This window comes from Sminthopsis crassicaudata, chromosome 2, assembly GCF_048593235.1.
Source record: "Sminthopsis crassicaudata isolate SCR6 chromosome 2, ASM4859323v1, whole genome shotgun sequence".
Taxonomy (NCBI): Eukaryota; Metazoa; Chordata; class Mammalia; order Dasyuromorphia; family Dasyuridae; genus Sminthopsis; species Sminthopsis crassicaudata.
The window spans coordinates 468,079,013-468,101,815 of NC_133618.1; the positions used below are offsets into that span (position 1 = coordinate 468,079,013).

General features: G+C 41.6%; 1 protein-coding gene across 10 annotated transcripts in view; it reads right to left on the reverse strand.

Moving 5' to 3' along the window:
* Window positions 1-13,750: 13,750 nt before the first annotated feature.
* MAPKAP1 (MAPK associated protein 1) overlaps window positions 13,751-22,803 on the reverse strand; it is a 332,422-nt gene continuing 323,369 nt past the window's right edge. For all 10 annotated transcript variants that reach the window (XM_074293097.1, XM_074293095.1, XM_074293096.1 and 7 more), the window contains one exon: window positions 13,751-14,413. In XM_074293097.1, coding sequence (XP_074149198.1) covers window positions 14,288-14,413 — 126 coding nt within the window. In that variant the 3' untranslated portion in view covers window positions 13,751-14,287. The remainder of the gene's footprint in view (window positions 14,414-22,803) is intronic.

Consider the following 22,803-nt stretch of genomic DNA (forward strand, 5'->3'; position numbering starts at 1 on the left):
ACACACACACACACACACACACACACACACACACACACACACACACACACACACAGGGATGGGCTGCTTTCTTAAATTCTCCACTGAAAGTATTCAAACAGAGGCTAGATAACTACTTTGGGGGGAGATTTTCTAAAGGGTATTTATTCCTTTTCAGAGTGGATCACATGACTTCTGAAGTTCTAGAGTTGTGGTATCTGAAGTTCTGCATTTTCTTCCTTCATGGTCGCAATGTAGTTTTCCCTATATCAGCAGTGAAGAAATGGAGCCTTTGAACCTAAAGTCACAAGCTGGTAAGTAAGTGATGCAGCAGGATATGAATCCCAGTCTTCTAACTCAAGTCCAGAGCTCTTCCTGATAACCTTGTATTTGTTCCTACCCATAGTACTTGAACATTTAGGAATGCAGAAACCAGAGAGAAAAAAACCAAAACCTAATATACAGCTTCATCATGATGATGATGATGGCATTTATAGAGTGTTTTAAGATTTGCCAATGATCTCGTTTGATTCTTAAAACAAGTCTAATGTAATAATTCCTATTTTAACTTAAATGATTCTCCCAGAATTGTACAGCTAGTGAGAGTCTGAGACAGAATTTGAACTCAAGTTTTCCTATACTCCCTCTATTGCTCTATTTTACCACACTGACTCATACAATAACCATGTAGTTAATGATAAAACAGCTACTATATAGTTACTTCATAATAAAGGCCAAAAAGAGTCAAGAGAACAAGTCAATGCGCCATGACTGTTAACTCCAATAATCTTGCTAATTTTCCTCCCTTTGGCTTAGCTAGTTTGCCTTTTTTTTTTACCCATTTTCTTTATGTTATATCTCTCATTCATACATCTGGCTATTAGAAATCAAACTTAACGAAAGTCAAAATACATTTTATAACAAAAGTAATGCAGAAGGGCCCAGAAAGTACTTTGCTCCCAAGACCAGAGCTCTTTACAGTTGACAAAGCATTGCCTCTGAACTCCAAAGTTCCTGATATACGGGCACTATTCTCAGGCCTGTATTAGGAAAAACTCTTTAAAAATGTGAAAATAGCTATTGGAGGGTAAACAGCCATTAGGATTCTCTGGCTGTCACTTTTCTGCTGAGAAGAGCTCTAGGACATCTGTCACTTCTCTGGGTCATCAGCATGGGAGGTCCCTGAAAGGTTAGCTGAGATTTCCTGCTGCCACATTGAGGACCATGCTTCATAGCCCAGTCAGTGACCCCGCTGGGGCCATTTTGCCATCTGCATCTCCTCCCTCATCTCAAACCCCAACACAACACACACACACACACACACACACACACACACACACACACTCACTCACACACACACACATCACCTGTAACTAATAGGGTTGTGGGCATCTTCACGCTGTGCTCGCCCTCTCTGCTCACCTCTCCCTTTCAGCTGAAGTTCCAAGAACAAAGACCAAATCAATAGGACCATTCCTAGAAAGGATAGGTCAGTCGCCTGCTCTGTGGCCCCGCTCATCATTCCTGTGCCTCCTCTGTCCAAAGCTCTCCTCACTGGTCACTGTTCCCCTCTGCACATTGCCTTTCCCTGCTGCCATTTAAGCTGCTTCAAGGCAGGGCTGGCTGGCTTGTATTTGTGTCCCCTAATGCTTGGCACGTGGTTGGTTGTACATGGCTCTTGAGGAGGACCAAAATGCAGTGGACAGAGCACTGACCCTGGCGTTTGGAAAACCCGAGTTCCAATTTAGACCAGATACTAGCTGGGTGACCTTGGGCAAGTCACTTCACCCTGCCTGCCTCACAAAATAAACAAAGACGGATTTTGGAAAATGCTATCCACATGAAGAGAAAGAATTATGGAGTCTGAATGCAGATCAAGGCCAACAGAAAAACAGAGAAAGGAAACAATTCCTTAATAGTTGCTTTATCATTCATTCGCTGGTCCATTCATTCATTCATTTGTTCCTTCAAAGTCCCATAGCCAGCTGTATGGAAAAGCCAGATCCCCAGGCTCATACTCGGTTCAATTCCCATTGCACAAAGATCTCCTTTGCGGGGTTTCCTGGTGGGAATGGTGTCCTATCACACCCCATAGTCACAGCTTCCCTGCTTCTTACTGGAACCAACTGACTTCAGTATGTAATAGAAAGGACTGCTTTGCTTCTCTTTTTTCCCTTCCCTTCCTCACATATTCTGGGGAGGAATGAAGACTAAAAAATGACACCATTTGCTTTTACTTCCTCCACCTGATTTCCCCACTCCACTTCAGGAAGCTGGTCTTTCTCTTATAAAATATAACAACAACAACAAAAACCCAAGCATTTATTAAGCATCTATTATGAACCAGGCACTGTGATAGGTGAAGGGCAAGTAAAGACAAAGATAGAATAGGTTTTGTTCTCAAGGAACTCATATTTTATCATGGGAGATAAAAGTTAAAATATAGGCTCATGCAAAATTATTATGAGATAATTTTGTTGGAGAATTGTGAAAGAAGCTCTGAAGGAGTCTCAGAATCACTTGGTTTTTCTTTTCTCCTCCTAATTTTACAGATAAGGAAACTGAGGATGAAATGGGGTTGTGTGTGATGTCCCCAAAATCATTGGGATAACAGGTAATAGATCGAGATTTGAACCCAGGCCTTTTGATTTAGAATTCATTACTCCTTGAAACATTCCATTACAGAGACTCCAGGAAGCTGAGCCTGTGTAAGAATAGATTGCTTGAAATAATCAGATGCCATATTATCCAGCCCAAGGGATGGTGTTTCTGTACTAGCCCAGATGTTGTTGCTCAGCTAGAAATGGGAATACATCTGGGAACATGTGTTCATTAGCTATTGTTTTATCCTGCTGTTGATTTGTCATCTCATAAATGCTGGGACATTTGGAAGAATGTAGCCAGTAGGTCACCCGTGAGTGGGGTGAGGGCCCAGGAGTGGAAAAAGGGTACAAGGCTGTCCAGATAAGACATGGTGAGCGTGCAGCTCTCCTAAGATCTGGGGATGGGACGACTCTTTTGCCTGAACCCCGGTCCTCAGAATATTTCCTGTTTCATTTCTGGGGAGCAGCTTAGTCTTTCTATCTTGTCCATGGACTCTGGCTGGATCGAGGAAGATGATGACATCATGGAAAGAATCCTGGCACTTGAATCAAGAAATGGACATTGTAGAGTAGAGACTGCTTTTGTTACCTGATTGGGCATCTTTTGGAAAAATAAGTGGGTAGCACCAGAGTTCTTGGGTTCTTCCCAGTGAAACATGAGAGAGTTAACATCTACCTTCCAAGGTTCATTTTGGCTCTCATAATCGATGGTCTAAGATCTTGTCCCGTTTTGACATTTGAAGTTCTAGAAATTCAACATTCTCCCAGTGCTCACACTTGATAGTCTAATGTTCTATATTCTGTAGGCTAGCAGATTTATAGTGTTAGATGGTTTACAAAATACTTCACAAATATCTCATTTTATACTCCCAACAGATCCTGGGAGGTAGATGTTATTATCCCCATTTTACAGATGAAACCAAGATAGAAAGCGGTTGTCACTTGCCTAGGGGTCACAAAGTAAGTGAAGCTGGACTGGAACTTAACTCTTTCTCCTTGTAGGTCTGGCACTTTATGCATTGATAACAGAGATGCTAATTTTCTTTGTCCATATTCATTTCTGGTTCTGTTGGCAAATACCGGGTAAGTACGGCCCTAGAGTGTAGGGTTTGTTGTTTGTCGTCCGAGAGAAGTTCTCTCCTTTCTCTACTTGCAGATTTCAAGGGAACAGGTGCAACTGGATAAACTGTTTTGCTTCATAAGGATCCTTCAAATTATTCTGCTTCATCACTGTCAGCACAGCCTCCCCAATTAGGTTCAGGACTCGTCTTCTGGCTCCTTCGTGGAACCCCGGGCTTTGCCTTCGTGGGGATGGGCAGACCTCCTTGGAGCCTGCTGGCTGCCTGGCAAAGGCGCCACCTGCTCGGCGCCAATTCCCGATTACTCAGATGTCGGCTCCCCGGTGCCCCGCGGACACCTTAGAGAACTGATTCATTTCTTGTTCACACCAGACACTCTCCCTGCCCTGCCAGCCTCAGTGACGTGGCCACTGACAGGGCAGAATCCGCCCACATGACCCTGGTGCCGTGGTCCCTGCCCAGAGTGGCTTCTGCCAGGCCTTGCTTTCCCTTCTGAACCTGCATCAGGAAGGCCAGACAGGTAATCACTCGTGGCCCCGGGTGACCTCTGACCCCAGAGGATCATGGGAGAGCTTTTGGCTTGTGATTACAAGCAAACCTTTCCACAGGGGCCCTGGGGAGTAGCTAGAACACAGCTCAACTGTCCTAGAATCTTAGAAAATGGGAGTCCGGCCCTGGAAGCTTTTCTACCTCACAGAGGTAACTATCGGGCCTCTTTTTAGAGATCATATAACAAAAGCAGCAGCTAGTTTAAAATCCTCATTTCTTGGCTTGAGGGCCAGGATTCTTCCCCGATCTTCCTTGATCCATCTTCAGTGACGGGGAGTCTCCTACCTTCCAGGCTAGCCTTAATAGGACTTGTATTTTGAGGGTTTTTTTGTTTCTTTTAAGGCAGTTGAGTTTAAGTGACTCGCCTAAGACCACACAGTAGTGTTAAAACGTCCTGAGTCTGGATTTGAACTCAGGTACTCTTGACTTCACAGTCTCAATGACAGTGGCTGGATAGTGGCACTGTGCCATGTAGATGCCCAGGACTTTTTTTAAGTGGAAAGCTGCCCTCCTGGAATGTTTTGCTGCTCTGTCCTTTGGAGCCAAGCAGGACAATAATACCTCTTCCACACCTACAAGTTGACTTCTTTTTTTCTTTTTTCTTTTTCTTTTTTTTCTTTTATAATTATAAATTTTTTTGACAGTATATATGCATGAGTAATTTTTTTTTATAACATTATCCCTTGTATTCATTTTTCCAGATTTTCCCCTCCCTCCTTCAACTTCCTCCCCTAGGTGACAGGCAATCCTATACATATTAAATGTGTTACAGTATAACCTAGATACAATATATATGTGCAAATCCAATTTTCTTGTTGCACGTTAAGTATTAGCTTCCTAAGGTATAAGTAACCTGGGTAGATAGACAGTAGTGCTAACAATTTACATTCACTTCCCAGTGTTCCTTCTCTGGGTATAGTTATTTCTGTCCATCATTGATCAAGTGGAAGTGAGTTGGATCTTCTTTATGTTGAAGATTTCCACTTCCATCAGAATACATCCTCATACAGTATTGTTGTTGAAGTGTACAGTGATCTTCTGGTTCTGCTCATTTCACTCAGCATCAGTTGATTTAAGTCTCTCCAAGCCTCTCTGTATTCCTCCTGCTGGTCATTTCTTACAGAGCAATAATATTCCATAACCTTCATATACCACAATTTACCCAACCATTCTCCAATTGATGGACATCCATTCATCTTCCAGTTTCTAGCCACTACAAAAAGAGCTGCCACAAACATTTTGGCACATACAGGTCCCTTTCCCCTCCTCAGTATTTCTTTGGGATATAAGCCCAATAGCAGCAATGCTGGGTCAAAGGGTATGCACAGTTTGATAACTTTTTGGGCATAGTTCCAAATTGCTCTCCAGAATGGCTGGATTCTTTCATAACTCCACCAACAATGTATCAGTGTCCCAGTTTTCCCACATCCCCTCCAACATTCATCATTATTTGTTCCTGTCATCTTAGTGTAGTGGTATCTCAGAGTTGTCTTAGTTTGCATGTCTCTGATCAGTAGTGATTTGGAACACTCTTTCATATGAGTGGATATAGTTTCAATTTCATCATCTGAGAATTGTCTGTTCATATCCTTTGACCATTTATCAATTGGAGAATGGTTTGATTTCTTATAAATTAGGGTTAGTTCTCTGTATATTTTGGAAATGAAACCTTTATCAGAACCTTTAACTTTAAAAATATTTTCCCAATTTGTTACTTCCCTTCTAATCTTGTTTGCGTTAGTATTGTTTGTACAGAAACTTTTTAGTTTGATGTAATCAAAATCTTCTATTTTGTGATCAATAACGATCTCTAGTTCTCCTCTGGTCATAAATTCCTTCCTCCTCCACAGGTCTGAGAGGTAGATTATCCTCTGTTCCTCTAATCTATTTATGATCTCCCTCTTTATGCCTAAATCATGGACCCATTTTGATCTTATCTTGGTATATGGTGTTAAGTGTGGATCCATATCTAATTTCTGCCATACTAATTTCCAGTTTTCCCAACAGTTTCTTCCAAATAATGAATTTTTATCCCTAATGTTGGAATCTTTGGGTTTGTCAAACACTAGATTGCTATAGTTGTATCCTTTTTTGTCCTTTGTATCTAATCTGTTCCACTGATCTACTGGTCTATTTCTTAGCCAATACCAAATGGTTTTGGTGACTGCTGCTATATAATATAGCTTTAGATCAGGTACACTTAGACCACCTTCCTCTGACTTTTTTTTTCATTAATTCTCTTGAAATTCTCGACCTTTTATTTTTCCATATGAACTTTGTTGTTATTTTTTCTAGGTCATTAAAATAGTTTCTTGGGAGTCTGATTGGTATAGCACTAAATAAATAGATTAGTTTGGGGAGTATTGTCATCTTTATTATATTCGCTCAGCCTATCCAAGAGCACTGAATGTCTTTCCAATTATTTAAATAAATCTGACTTTATTTTTGTGGCAAGTGTTTCGTAATTTTCAAGCTGATTTCTTAAGTGACAAACGCGAAAATAAAATCACATGAGAACCAGGATGTTGTGAATGTGCTCTTCCAGCATTTGTCATCAAATGGAGGCAGGTCAACAGCTCTTTAGATGTGGGTGTGGAATATTAGAAATTTAGAACATTGGAGTAGAGAGGGTTAGTGCTAGAGAAGAAGACAGAAGAACCCCACAGCACAGAGTGACAGAACTTAAGGAACCTTGAAACACCAAATGAGTGAAGTGGTGATTTATTCAAATGTTAAGTCAGTGAAATATTTTTAAAAGGCTTGAACAAACACCTCAATTCCTTCAGTCTGTCCCTGTACAGTGTGCTCTGATTCTGTTGCTCTCTAGTTGCCCTCCTCTGGACACATTCTAGTTCAACTATATCCCTCTTAAAATTTGGTGTGAAGAGGGGAAAGGAAGGAAGTCAGCATTATGCAGCACCTACTAGGTGCCAGGTACTATGCGAACTGCTTTACAAAGATCTCATCGGATCCTCACAACAGCCCTTTGAGATTAAGTGCTATTATTACTACCATTTTACAGCTAAAAAACTGAGATTGAGACTTGCCTGGCGTCACATAGCCAGAACTTAGCTTGTGATACCATCAATATAGTAAAGTTCCCCTAGCTACTACAACTTGTGGTATTAGGAAGTTGCCTGGAACACTGACAGATTCAGTGTCTTGCTCAGGGCCACATGATCTGCCAGAGGCAAGACCCGAACCCAGCCTTTGGGGGCTCTCTACCCATAAAATGATTATTTGATGCCTCCTATTTTTGTATTAGCCATTTCTGGCATTCATGAAAGTTTTCCTTGTAACAAATTGGATCTGACAGAGTAGTCACCATTCCACTCTAGCCCTAATAAATCTTCTCTCCCCTAGCACCAAACACAACACTCTGCACAGAGTAGGTGCTCAATAAAAGTTTTTTTTTTTTTAAAAACAGAATTGGGTTGCAAGGCCCTTAGAGAGAAGACCGAAACTAGTTTACTTTTTTTATTGCATCATTCCATTGCATCATTAATGATGGAGGCAGAGCTTTCTCTCTTTGCTCACCCTGTCTGCTCAACTTGTGAGGTTCCCCAATGTCTGCCACTCTCCTGCCTGGACAAGGACAGAAGAACGGTGCGGTTCAGCAGGAAGAATGCCGTGCTCATTTGGAACTGTGCTCAAAAAGTTATCAAACTGTGTATACCCTAAGACCCAACAGCGTTACTATTGGGCTTATATCCCAAAGAGACCTTAAAGAAGGGAAAGGGACCTGTATGTGCAAGAATATTTGTGGCAGCCCTCTTTGTGGTGGCCAGAAACTGGAAACTGAGTGATGACCATCAATTGGAGAATGGTTGGGTAAATTATGGTATATGAAGGTTATGGAATATTATTATTCTGTAAGAAATGACCAGCAGGATATATATATATATATATATATATATATATATATATATACAGAGAGAGAGAGAGAGAGAGAGAGAGAGAGAGAGAGAGAGAGAGAGAGAGAGAGGGGCTTGGAGAGACTTACATGAACTGATGCTGAGGGAAATGAGCAGGACCAGGAGATCATAATATACGTCAACAACAATACTATATGATGATCAATTCTGATGGACGTGGCCATTTCAACAATGAGATGAACCAAATCAGTTCCAACAGAGCAGTAATGAACTGAACCAGCTACACCCAGCAAAAGAACTCTGGGAGATGACTATGAACCACTACATAAAATTTCCAATCCCTCTATTTTTGTCCGCCTGCATTCTGGATTTCCTTCACAGGCTAATTGTACACTATTTCAAAGTCCGATTCTTTTTGTTCAGCAAAACAACTGTTTGGTCATGTCTACATATATTGTATTTAACTTATACTTTAACATATTTAACATGTATTGGTCAACCTGCCATCTGGGGGGGGTGGGAAGGAGGGGAAAACTTAGAACAAAAGGTTTGGCAATTGTCAATGTTGTAAAATTACCCATGCATATATCTGGTAAATAAAAACTTAAAAAAAAAAAAAAAGAACGCCACACTCAGGATTAATAGAGATGTGACATCAGGTCAGTGCAGTGTCTTGGGGGTCTCACAATTTTAGAGCCAAGCGGGACCATGATCTGAAATGGCAATCCCTTTCCTCACCAGCTGCTGTCTGCCCGTGGGCAGCTTATGCAGCATCTTTGAATTTCTTTTTTCCTGCAGGTACCTGTAGTGGAAGGAGCACTGCTTTGAGTGTGGTGGGGCCTGCCAGTAAGCAACAGGGAGGCTGGGGCGCTGAGCTGCAGGGGGCTCGGTGTCCCCCTCAAGGCCAGCAGAAATACGGCAAGTGCCTGGGAGCTGGGGCCCACCACCACCACTCCAATTCTAAGCCAGGGCAGAAAGGAAGCTGGTGTGTTGATCAGTGGTGGGACTGGGCCACGAAGAGTTACTACACTATGATCTGGCTGAAAGAGGGAGATTGTCTTTAAAACCATTTCTTCTTTCTCCCTTTCTTTCCATCCTTCCCTCCCTCTCTTTCCTCTTGCTCTCTCCTTTTCTCTGTCTTTCCTTCTCCCTCCCTACCTTAACACACACACAACTTGTGCCTTTGCATCAAATAACCATGCAGTTACTTTGGACAGACTGCTCAGTGTAGCACATAAAATACAGCAATCTCAAAGACTTGGGTTCAAGTCCTCCCTCTGATCTATGCTGGCTCTGTACTCGTAGGCATGCTGTTTCCTCTCTTAGTCAGTGCTCAGCTGCATTAGTGAAGGGAGTTTACTCACTCAAGATTTCCCTACCCAGATAAAACTATATGAACAGCCCCTGCACTTATATATATATATATATATATACATATATATGTATATATATATGTATATATATATGTATACATATATATATATGTATATATGTATACATATATATGTGTGTGTGTATATATATATATATATATATATATATATATATATATATATATATATATAGCTATAGATGTGCATGTTCTTTACCTCAACAGAAGTAAGCCTCTTGAAGGCAGAAAGCAGTTGTCTTTGCATCCAAGCCCTCAGCACACAGTAGGTGCAGAATAAATGCTCATTGACCAGGTCCTAGTTTACTGCCCGGGGCTCTGATTCTGTTTCCAAATCTCCCAAAATGAGGATAATGCTTGCACTGCCCATCTCAGTGTATCTGGTAAAGCCCCACTCCGTCACCATTACAACCGCCATAGCACACTAAATGAAAGCAGAGAGGAGAGCCCCGGAGCACAGAATGTTGGAAGCAGGAGCTGGGAGAAAACTTAGACCATAAAGTGCAGAAGTGGAGGGGATCTCATCATGTGGCAAAGGAGGAAATTGAGAAGGGAAGCCAGTTTGGGGTCCAGTGGAGGTGGGGTGGCCATTTATTCAGACTCTGGGAACCCAGGGCACACCTGGTGACCACATGCACACTGGAGCAAGAAGCCGCTGCTGTTTGCAAACGGACAGCAGCCAGGAGCTGCCTTCCCCTGCCCCAGAAACACCTCCCACGGTGAACAGCTTGCTTCCTGACCCAGTTGAATACCCATCTGAATCAATTAAATCTGCAACTACCCGGCAAAGATCAGCCGGTGACGGATTGGGGTTCAGCTCTGCACAGATTGCAAACAAAAGCACAGTTAACTCTTTCGCCACCAGACTTGAAAAACACTTTAAGACCTTCGCTGCTCTACACAGCCTCATACTAGGGCTCTAAAGGGGGACACAGAGAGAGGCTGGGAGTCAAGCAGGGCTGCTTTGGTGATCCTCAGTCAGAAAAGATCAGGCTGGAAGACTTCCCAGAGACTACACAGAGGACAGGCAGCATCCCAGGAAAAAGGCACCTCGACTTGAATCCTACTAACCTTGTGACCATGGGCTTCAGTTTTCCCAACTATAAAATGAGGTGGAAGCAGAGAGACAGTCTTTGAAGTTCTGCTATGGGACGTGCCCTCCTTCCCTTCCTCATTGTGCTGTACACTGAAAGCTGCTATTGTTGGAATTGGGATTCAGGTGGAAATCAACAATGATCTTAAGAGTCCAGTCCAACACTTCCCACACATAAAGGCAATTCAGGGATAGGAGCACTTGTCCCTCATCTCAAAAGGCCCCGAACACGCTTTCTAAGGGAGGCCTAGATTTTGGACCAAGGGACTCGAAGTCAGACAGTTTGTTAAGGACTTTGTCATTTCCTGGGCCTTTTTCTTCTTGTGAGGGAGGCAGTGGAAGGAAGGATGATGAGTTGGAAGACTTGGGAGGGACATCTCAGCTCTCATGCTTTTTAACTTCTGTGACTTTAGGCAAATTGCCCAACCTCTTTTGAGTCTCAAGTTTCTTCATCAAGTGGAACTTGACCAGACTGTTTCTAAGGTATCTTTGAGCAGCTTTGCAATGGTGATCCCACAAAGAGAGGTCCCATAATGCCTTTTCTTCCAAAGACGGGGAAATTACCACAACCCAAATCGAGCCACTCCAAACCTACAAACTTTCTCTTTTGCATCTGAATTATTTCCCTCAAACTAGAGAAATTTATTTGAAAAATAAAACCAACCAAACACCAAACCTCATTTCAGGTTTCTATAAGAATTAAAACTAGTTGGCCAAGAAGATATTTATATAATTTTTAATACTGAATATGTCACAAGGTTTAATGACTAAATTAGTCATTTCCATCTCAAAAGATAGTTGAAAATATAAAATGGCTAAAAATAGAAAATACAGGTAGCAGACTATAAATGAGATTCTTTCTGTCTCATTGAGGTTGTGGAAGACAAGTTTTGTTAAGAAAAGGATTCTTCTGTTACATGAACATAGACCTGAATGGAGAAATTAATTAAAATGACCTGTTGCCAGGAAATACACTCTATAGTCTGTTCTATTTTATCACATCTTTTCACACGTAAGTTTTAACAAAAGGCTTTATATGAGGCAGTGTGTTAAAGTGGAAATTGCTGTGGATTCAGTCAGAGGATCTAGATTCAAGTGCTACCTCGAACGAGCTTGGGGCCCAGTTTCTTACTAACTCTTCCCAAGTCTTTCTCTATTTTATTCTTTGTCCACATGGGGTTGGGCTGGTCATTTTCCACTTCTGAGCCCCAGTTTCTTCCTCTCTCAATTGCTGGTAATGCTTTTTGCTAGCCCTGGGGAGGGGAAAAAGCCAGTGAAATAATGTAGGAAAAGGCAAAAGGAAGCTGGTAAGCTCTGTGCAAATGTGAACTGTTGTAAATTACGACTGGGGATCCTTAGCAAACCACATACATGGGAGGTTCCCCAAGATGGTTCACAGTGATGTGCATATACAGTACAGAACAAAGACCACAACTCTGCCTACCCATGGAAATGCACTCACTCGTGGCCAATGTACACACCCTTCCTTCCCTTCCCCTTGAAGGTCCCTTCAGTTGGCAGTCAGGGGACCTGGACCGAATCTTAGTTTTCCCACCAACCGCCTATGGGACTATGGGCAAGTCACTTCCTTTTCTGTGCCTCAGGTTGCTCATCAGCAAAATGAAGAGCTTGGGCTGCAGCAGAGGGACAAGTGGTACTTACCAACAACAGAAAGACAGGCTCAACAAGTCCCCTCTCCTACTGAAACTCCTGGCCGACTCAAGTTGGCTTCCTCTGATGGAATATGACTACTACTAATGCTGGTTCAGATAATCCTTCTATTTTGAAAATAGAGCTTTTAATTGGTTAATGGAACAAACTATTTGTAATACTGCTTTACAAGACAATCCCTCTGATTTTTTAGCCTACTTTAATATTTACAGTGGGAGGCAAGGGAGGAGTTATTATTACTATTTTCCTCATTTTAAGGGAAACAAAGAGCAAGGACACAGAGTGGGTAACTGGCAGCTCCAAGATTTGGACTCAGGCTCCCTGATTCCAAATGCAGTAGTTGGCTACTGTCCTGTACAGCTTTCACATCATTTTTCTTTTTTTGGTAAAGAAAAGAAGGCACTGCTGTTGCTCCATCCACATGAGCTGCTGAAAGGTGAGAAAGTTCATATAATACAAAAAACTCTATTATCAATAAAATCTTTTCTTTCAAGGTAAGGCAGGGATTCTTTTACCTGGGTTGGTGAACTTGATTTAAAAAAATCTTGATAATTGTATTAAAATAGAATGTTTATTTTATGGGTCCTGGGGCTCCCCCAAACTGTCTAAGGGATCCAGGATCCTGGCCTGAGGGAAATGAGAATTCTCTATTTCCAGGTAGAAGCTCTGTGATTGTATCAGAAGATGTCCAACCTGGAAAGTCTGCCTACCCATTAAAAATCAGAATGCTGGAGCCAGAAGGAACTTTAGATCATATTGTTAGAACAAAGAACATTGAATAATAGAAGGGAAGGAGACCTAGACCTAATCCTAACCAATCATGTTGCAGAATGTAAGGCTGAGGGTGGGAAGTAGGAAGCATCTTGGCCACAGTATTTAAGTGAGGACCAGAGCTCTGTTCTTCTCACACTATTTGACTGATTCCCCCCGCCCCCCACTATATTGTGCTATTTTCCCCAAAGATCAGAAACCAGGAATAGCAGTTGTTAATTTCCAGTGGGCCCAGTGGCGTGAAGCCAGCACTGTCACTGAAGACAGGAGGGTCACTGAAATCAGAGCTGGAAGGTGTCTTAAGAGATCCCACAATCCAAACCCCTTCATTTTATAGATGAGCAGAATGAGGAGGCCCAGGCAGGCAGGGAGCTCAGTCAAGGTGACACGTCTTGTTAAAAGTTGGGATGAGGTCCACTTTTGATCCTTCCTGATTCTCAGTCAAGTGCTCTTGGCTCTATTGTGTCTTCTCACCTGTGGAAATAAAGCCTCTCCGTGCATGGAAAGGACATGCTGGGTTTCAAGATGCAACATCCCTTCTCATTTGTCAGCTGTCCATAAGGTTCTATAGGAAGTCACCAAAATCAATGAGGCATTTAGAAAAACTAATTTATCAATAAACGTTTTTTCTAAAAGAATCAAACAATACTTTTTAAAAAGATCTGCCCTTTGATAATCTGGAAAATTTTAAAAAAAGAATTACATAATTAACCCTCTGCCCCAAAGAATGGTCCATCCTATATGTCTTGATAAAGATTACGCCAGTTTATTATAAGAAAAAAAAAAGTATACATTTTGTTCGGTATTAATCTGAAGACATTTGATCATGTTTTAAGTAACCTCTCTTACATATCAATGTTTCATAAATCAGGCAGTGAAAAAAAGTTGAAGTCACTTTGTGTGTGTGTGTGTGTGTGTGTGTGTGTGTGTGTGTGAGAGAGAGAGAGAGATATTGTGTATGTGCTACATAATGGAGTTCACCCAGAATGTGATCTTGTCTGGCTTCTAATCCAAATAACTGCCATCCTCATTTGAGTGTCAGCTCCAGCTGAAGGGGATCCAGTCAAAGGGCATAGGGCAACCCACCAAATTCTGGGTTCCATTCCATCCCCAACATAGTGGTCAGGATCTTTCAACCATGAGAAACTGTACAGAGCCTGGGGCCTTCCCTTGCCAGTGCCCACCAAGGCCGTTAGGGAGCTGCCGCCGCTGCTGCTGTTGCTGCTGCTGCTGCTGCTGATTTGAAGGGTGGAACATCACTGTTTTTGTTCCAGCTATCACTGCTGTCCTGATTTCTTCTCCTTCTGGAAGCTAAAGCTTGTTCTCCTGCTCAGTTTCCTTTGTTTTTGAGCAAAGTAATCAGCCCGGGCAGTGCTTGCTCGGGATTCCAGGATATAGTTCACCTAGAAAACAAGAGTGCATATTACCCATCATTCACTTTTACAGGCTAGTAGTTATTAGTCTAAGGACAACGAAGATTGTATATGGATTTCAGAGCATCCCAGGATTTGGTGCTGCAAAGGATCATAGAAATCCACTGAAACCTCCCACTGTAGAAAAGGGAACGCTGGGGTCCAGAAAAATGAAAGTGCTTATCCAAGGTTAGATTGTCCATGAACAATAGTGCTGGTACACAAATCCAGATCTCCTCACTAGGATTCACAGACCAGCTGCAACTACTCACATGCTCACCCCATCAGTTGGACCTTTGCATATTCTACATATGATCAGCCCTCTAATGCTATTGTCAGAATGAAAGGCACTGAGGCACCAACCTGGACAGCCAAGGGAAATTTGGTGAGCTTAAATTAACTTCCTGACTCTCTAAAGCTATGTACACATACATCCATCAGTGGCCATAGGCTTTCTCTGATACAGGAGGCACTGACACTATGAGCAAGGCAGCAGAAAGTGGGGGGGAAAGTATCTCAAGCACCTTGCTTCTATTACTTATTAACATTGTGCTATCAAACAAATCCCTTGACCTTATGGGTCAGTCTCCTAATAATAAGGTTGAACTTGATGCCTCATTTGGCTCTTATTTTTCTGATCCTTTCTGCAGGGTCTCTGCTGAGAGGCAAGAGGATACTGAGTGATTGGAGCTGACTTGGACTTCTGCCTCAGACACTTACAATTTGTGGGACCCTGGAAGGTCACATGATCTTTCTCAGTCTCAGAATCAGATAATAGGGCAGTTAGGTGCCTCAGTGGATAGAGCCCCAGCCCTGAAGTCAGGAGGATCTGAGTTCAAATCTGACCTCAGACATCTAACACTTTCTAGCTGTGTGACCCTGGGCAAGTCACTTAACCCCAGTTGCCTCAGCAAGAAAACAAAACAAAACAAAACAAAAACAGAGAATCAGATGAGAGACAGCTTAGCTATTATTACTATTGTCGCTACTTCTACTCACACACCTATAAACTACAACTAGAAACAATATTGTTTCTTCTTTCTAAGAAAGATCAGAACTTCTCTCTGGATCCTTTCACAGCTCATGCAATTCTCCCAGATTGTGGGCAAGCACAAGTCTGGTGCCCTCTAATGCCAAAACGGCTCTGGAGGGATGCTCCATACCAGATGCTGCTGCCTGGCTGTCCCAAAGAACCGCAGAATCCAAGTCTGTCGGAGCCGAAGGGGCTTTCGGGATCACTGAACCCAAGAGCACTGGCTTGCCAGGGTCGCTGAATTAGTGAGCACACAGGTCTGGGAGGCAAACCCAGTTGTCAGGAGTCTTCTGCCTTGGAGCTTTGCCTTCTCTCAGGCACACTGCGCCTCCTGGCCCCATCTAAACTTTCTGCTCTGATAGGCACAAGCAGTGGGAACTCCAAGACAGAGCCTGAGGACAGCAGGTCGGACACACTTGGGTCTCGTCATTTGGCTGAACAGTTGCCAAATTACCAGCTGAGTTCAATAAATCATGAAGAACTACAATTCCAGCCTGAGCACTCGGGGCAGGATATGAAGACATGGAAACCAGAGTCCTTATCAGTTTTATAGGCAGTGAAGCAGAGTGGAAAGGGCACTGGGTTTGGAGTCCAGAGACCTGCGTTCAAGTCCTGGTGCTGCCACTTACTCTGTGTTTGGGCAAGTCATTGCCCCTGTCTGGGCCACAATTTCTTACTTAGCAAAACAAAGGGGATGGAGGAGGACTCTGGCAGGGGCAAGGGGGGGGGGAGAGGGAGGGGCTTTCTAGCTCTGAATCCTGCGATGCTGGGAAACCATTCCTTGATTACACTGTTTGCATACTCACCTAATCTAATCTCTTCAATGTGTGATGACATATCTTCTAAGATCAAAGTATTTTTAAATGATATTTAACAAGCCTACTATTTCTTACATTTATTATCTCCAGTGCTTTGTGATAATCACATAGATAATTTTAATGGAAGATTAATGTTAGAATCCAAAGATAAAAACGCCCTTTGGTCTGCCATTAGCTGGTTAATACGCTGTGGCTTCAGACTTGCACAATTTTATGCACTGTAGAGTGTCTCACTTTCATTGCATTTTATAGCTGACGGCATAAAAATATAGGGAGGTTTCATGGTCAATAAAGCTACAGCTTCCATCACTCTATCATAGAAAGGAACCAATTTGAAGAGTCTGATGATTTCTATGAAATTCGTGCCAAAAGCTTGCAGAGCTAGTGACCAAAAATGCCCCAGCTTGATTAGAATAGAGAAAGCATAGATTTACCACACTAGTGACTCCACCCAAAACTGCTAACTTCCCCCTTTTAGAAGCATAGGACATAGAAGGCAGAGCTAGAAGAAACCTGAGAACATGGAAAGAAAGGGCATGAAATGTGTGAATGGGAAGGGACCTTGTAACAGAATGCTAGAGAAGGAACTCTACAATATAGAATACTGGCACCAAAAGGGATCTTCAAAAAAAGAATGTTGTTACAACATATCATGTTAGAGCTGGAAGGGGCCTGAGAATACCAAATGTCAGAACATTGAAAACAGACCTGTTTTTGTAGTTTCATCACATCTAGGTTTGTATCTTGTCTCTGACATTTTAGTAGCTGGGAGGCTCTACTAGGTCTCAATGTGCTCATCTATTAAAAAAAAATTGTCCCATCTACTTCAGAATCGTAAAAAACATGTTTTGTGAACCACAAAGAGATAAAATGATTTAAGCTATTATCATTAATAAACAATTTACATGCTAGAAACTTGAAAGCAGTGAATGTTAGGTTTAGAAGGGAGCTTTGAATATAGGACATGGAATGTTAGAACTTGTAGCTCTAACCTTTGAGGTCAGCTCCCTCATTTGCAGATAAGAAGAAGGCCCTGAATAGTAGAGTAATTTTCCAAGATCACATGGAGTTTAGAGCGGCGCTCACATTGTCTGACATATCTGCTCGATATTTGTCTTCAGTCATTTTACAATGGTTACTGCTCTATGAGGGTTTCAAAAAACTTGGAATTTTGAAAACCTTGTACCCTCTTTCCCTCCCCACTCCAATCAGAAACACTAAAAAAAAAAAGTTGAAAGTGGAAATTTAACCAAATTAATTAAAATCTGCTTAATGTCCTGAAGCAAACAAGGCATCATTTATCAGTTATTTAGTTTGTCTAAAGCTTAGAGATGCTACTGCTTCATTTTGGGAATGGCAGATAAAACTGAGCATTTAAATTGCTATAAAAATCAGAGATGGGAGAAAATTAAATTTAATCTTCCAAGAGGATTACGATCATTAGTTCCTAAAGTCAGTCAATGCTGCTGCAGCATAGAACAAACTGTTACCCAGTCTGAGACAAGATAACCTGTTTGGAAAAGACACTGAGCAGAAAGTGTTAGAAGATGAGAAGGCCATGTGGGATTTGGCACGGTAGGTCCCAACTCCGTCATATGGTCTTGGGAAAATCATGGCCCTTCTCTGGGCCGCAAATCCCTGATCTGTCAATTGAAGGCATGAGATTAGGTAATACTGATGGTCCCCTTTGGCTTGAATGCCCTATGAACACACACCTGGGAGTGTGTGTAAGAGGGACTGAGATATGCAGTCGAGATGCATTTGCTCTGAGAGAGTTTTGTCCTAGCAAAATGATTTCTCTGTATTTGATCTTCCACGAACTCATATTGAAGTCATAAACCTGTGTTTCTGTCATCAATCTGCTGGGGTGAAAATTATTTGGATGTCAAATACAGGATTATAATTTTACTAGAATTTTCCTGAAGACCTGAATATTTTAATACTACTATAAAAAAACCCAAACACCTGAAGGGGTAAGAGAATATTTCTTTACGTAGTACCTCAACACTTCCACTTGGTAAAGAAGCCTTTGTCAATCTGTAAGCTTGTTGGGGTGACAAAATGAAGACACATGAAAAATTTAAGAGAGTCAGCATGGATTTGTGGGATGAACGCTGACATAGAAGTCCATCTAGCAATGCCAACCAAGTGCTGTGGGACTGGACAAATCACTGACATTCTCTGAGCTTCAGTTTGTCATCTGTTAAATGAGATTTACTCTTGATGAGATCTAGACTAAGGTCTCTATGAACTCTAACATCCTATTTTCAAAGGTGTTTTTTTCTTTAGGCTCTAAGAGTTTATGTTTTAAGAACCCTTTCAGCTCTGACATTGTATGTTCTGATATTCCACCTATAACTGGGGCAGTAAGAGAAACTCTTTGAAAAGAATTCTAGTAATGCTGCTCATTAAGGCCCCCAGGCCATATTTCTGGGAATCCTTTCTCATTCCCTCCCTGCTTGTGCCCTATGTATGTGTCACGTCTGACACAGAATACTGTCGTCAAATCTATGACTGTCATGGCTGGGAAATGGTCCCCACATTGTTCCATCCTTCTATCTTTTGGTGTTGCCAAATCAATCTGTCACCATTATGATCTGTTCTGGAAATGTTCCTATTTGCACAAAGCAGTCTTGTTTGTTTAAGATAATAATTTAACTCTTTATACTGATATGCACACTGCTTTCATTTTAGAATAAAATCTAGAATCAAGCTACTGATACATGATTATCTTCTAGAGGCACAATTTTCTATAGTTCTATCCAAGGTCAACGTCTCAAATTGGGAAAGGGAATACAGAGTAGTGGAATGTAAGGAACCTTGGCCTTGGGTGCAGGAGATATTAAGGCTTGAATTCTAGCTTAGCCATTTAGCCATATGACTTTTTTGGCAAGTAGTTTCCTCTTTAGAAGGCTCATTTGTAAAATTGGGAATAATTCTTATATTACTCATCTCTCGGGCTGCTCTGGGAAAGCACTTTATAAACTATAAAGCATTATAGAACAAAAGCTACTATTATTATTCACCTGGTAATTTCCCCCATTAAAGTGCCTTTAATGTTTATAAGAAAAGTTGATACAAACAAAAGCCTACAAGGTTGCTGTGTGTTTCTTTTCCCAGGTCAAGTTAAAAATGAGGAGGCAGAGAGTCTGGATGTGAAGTCAGAGGGCTGGGGTGAAAAGAGAGCAGCAAAGACCTCGCTTTGGAGTCTGGGCTCCAATCCTATCTGACACACAATGGCTGCTTGAGCTCAGGCAAATTATTCATTCTCTCAGCTTTCTAAGAAACTCTAAACTGAAAGACTATATTAGGTTTCAGAGGATTTATCTGTATTGCTAAAGGAAACAAAACTTTAGTAACTATGGGATGGTAGACCTCTGTTTCCTTATCTGTAAAATGAGGGTTTGAGAGAAGGACTGGCCTAAAAAAGTTTAGGATCTGGCTCTAAAGCTTACAAAGCATGTGAAATCAGTTGCAGGCTGGTGGCTCTCAAGAACACCTGCTCTTCAAAGGAACACTGGAAAATGAGTATAAACTGTTAGCATTTTTTGTTTTTCTCCCCAGGTTATTTTTACCTTCCAAATCCAATTCTTCCTTTGCAACAACAACAACAAAAAAAAATTCGGTTCTGCACATATATATATTGTACCTAGAAAATACTATAACATATTTAATATGTATGGGAATGCCTGCCATCTAGGGGAGCGGATGGAGGGAAGGAGGGGAAAATTTGGAACAGAAGGGAGTACAAGGGATAATGTTGTAAAAAATTACCTATGCATATGTACTGTCAAAAATGTTATAATTTTAAAATTAATAAAAAACAAAAACAAAAAACACCTGCTCTTCATATGACCCAGTGGATCTATGTCATTGTCTCACAAATACTTTCTGAGGATCCTCCCAAGCCCCCAATTCCTCATTTTCTCCTTGCTGTCAATCCAAATCTCAGGCAAACTCCAGAACTGAGCCCCTTGGTCCTCTGGGAAGCCCTTTCAGACCAATCCAGACCACTGTGGTCATTCTGGATGGCCTCTGGGCTCCGGTCCAGGCCACTGTTTTCTTAAATTGGTACTTATGTTTTGTGTGGTTTTGGATATTATTCTTTTTTGGCTGTGCTCTACAGTTACAAAGCACTATGCAAAAAAATAGCCTTAGAACAGCCAGAAAGCCTGTGCCTGGATTAATACCTCTATTCTGTAGCTTAATAAACTGAGACCCACAGAGAAAAAGTGCTCAAGGTCACAGAGCTAGAACCAGAATCCACGTTTTCTGATATCCATATTTAGGAGGAAGAGTTGGGCTTAGATAAACTCTAAAGAATCTTCTGGCTTTAATCTTATGATGATACAGTAAGAAAAAATCCCCAATGACATGGTATAAAAACTGAACCATGGCTAAGCAGCATGAGCAGGTGTAGAACCAGAATTCAAACTCAAGACATTGGCTCCTCATAGCCAAGGCTCTCTCCACTGCCCCAAACCTCCAGCTAATCCTGGGGGAGACTGTCAATACAACTTTCCTTAAGTTCATTAAAAAGCAACTATTTACTGGCACTTTCTTCACATGGAGCATTGGGCACAGAGACGAGAACTAGGGACAGGAGCAAGTCTGGTGAGCAGGCTAGGGAAAAAGTACAGGAAGACAAGAGGGCATGCAGAGTGCAGGGCACAGCAAGAAACTCAGTTTCTTGAAGGAAGATGAGGAGGAAGAGAAGGGGAAAGGAAGAGGGGAAGTTCCAGGAGGGGCTAGCCTTGGTCAAGGTTCTGTTAGGTAGCAGGTCTATATCAGAGCGAGTGTGGCATTTGGGGTTTGGGGTCTAAGCTCTTAAAGCTCTACATCCAGTTGCTCTGACTGACAAATGTGCATGGGCAGAGTCAGCATGGTAGAGACTAAAAACTCAAGTTTCTATTTAGCTGTAAGGCTCCTAAAGTACTTTTCTCATAACAGCCTTGGGAGCTGGTGCAAGGTCACAAATTCATGAGTGGCAAGGCTGAAAACTGAAGCCAGGCCTCCTGATTCCAAGGTCAGCCCCTCCTTTCTGCCATACCACTGTTCCCCTCTCCCATTTATGGCTGGAGCCTCCTAATAAAGCTAATCCAAGGACCATGTTATCCTGAGAGCCTTTTAGAATTTCTAGAAGTCAATTTCCTCTTGGATAGGGTCTGGGAGAAGCTACATTATTTATTTATCTATCTATTTATTTATTTATTTGGAGTTATTGGCTTAATAAAGCACTGGTATTTTTTTTTCTTTTTTTGTTTTTTGTTTTTTTTTTAATTTTATAATTATAAAAATTTTTTTTTACAGTATATATGCATGAGTAAATTGTTTTTATAACATTATCCCTTGTAATCACTTTTCAAAATTATCCCCTCCCTCCCTCTACTCCCTCCCCTAGATGACAGGCAATCCCATACATTTTACATGTGTTACAGTATAACCCAGATACAATATATGTGTGTAAATCCAATTTTCTTGTTGCACATTAAGTATTAGATTCTGAAGGTATAAGTAACCTGGACAGTAGTGCTAACAATTTACATTCACTTCCCAGTGTTCCTTCTCTGGGTGTAGTTGTTTCTGTCCATCATTGATCAACTGGAAGTGAGTTGGATCTTCTTTATGTTGAAGATATCCACTTCCATCAGAATACATCCTCACGCAGTATTGTTGTTGAAGTGTACAGTGATCTTCTAGTTCTGCTTATTTCACTCACCATCAGTTCATGTAAGTCTCTCCAAACCTTTCTGAATTCATCCTGCTGGTCATTTCTTATAGAGCAATAATATTCCATAAAGAGAAGCTACTTTATATAGAGCATTTATGAGATATTCTGCAGCTTTATCCTCAAAGTGCAGTAATGGAAAGAGAGCTGAATCTGAAACTGGAACAAAATTTGGCTTTAGATCTTTGGGTATCTCTGAGCATGTTCCTTAACCCTGCTGGGTCTCAGTTTCTTCTTTTTGTAAAGGGAAGGCGATTTAGACTTCATAGACTCTTAGATCCTTCTGGATTTTAGACTATGATGTCCTAGGATCTCCCAAATTTCTATTTGAACACAGGAAAGAGCTTGATAAAACACTGTGCACCACCCATGAATTCTGAGGGAAAATCAAGGGCAGCATCAAAAGAGTGACTTAGAAAACCAGCTTTTAGTAACAACCGAATAGGCATTAGATGCAGCATTATCCATCACCAAGAAATTTCCCCCTGTAGCTGCTGAAACAGGGCGAAGCAAATAGGCTGGATGGGGCATCAGAAGATGCGAGTGCCTTCTACTGGGCATGGGGGAGAAGCAGTCTGTGTACTGTTCTCATTTTACAAACAAGGAACCTGGCAATCAGGAAGAGGAAGCACTTTGTTGGCTAACTCATCATCTTTCTCCTCTCTTGGTCTCAGTTTTCTTGTCCAAAATAAAAGACTGGACCAGAATGACTTACAAGGTCGTTTTGAATCTATAACTCAGTACTTCTGTAACTCTGGGAAAGTCACTGCACCTGACTCTCAGTTTTCCCAATTGTCAAATG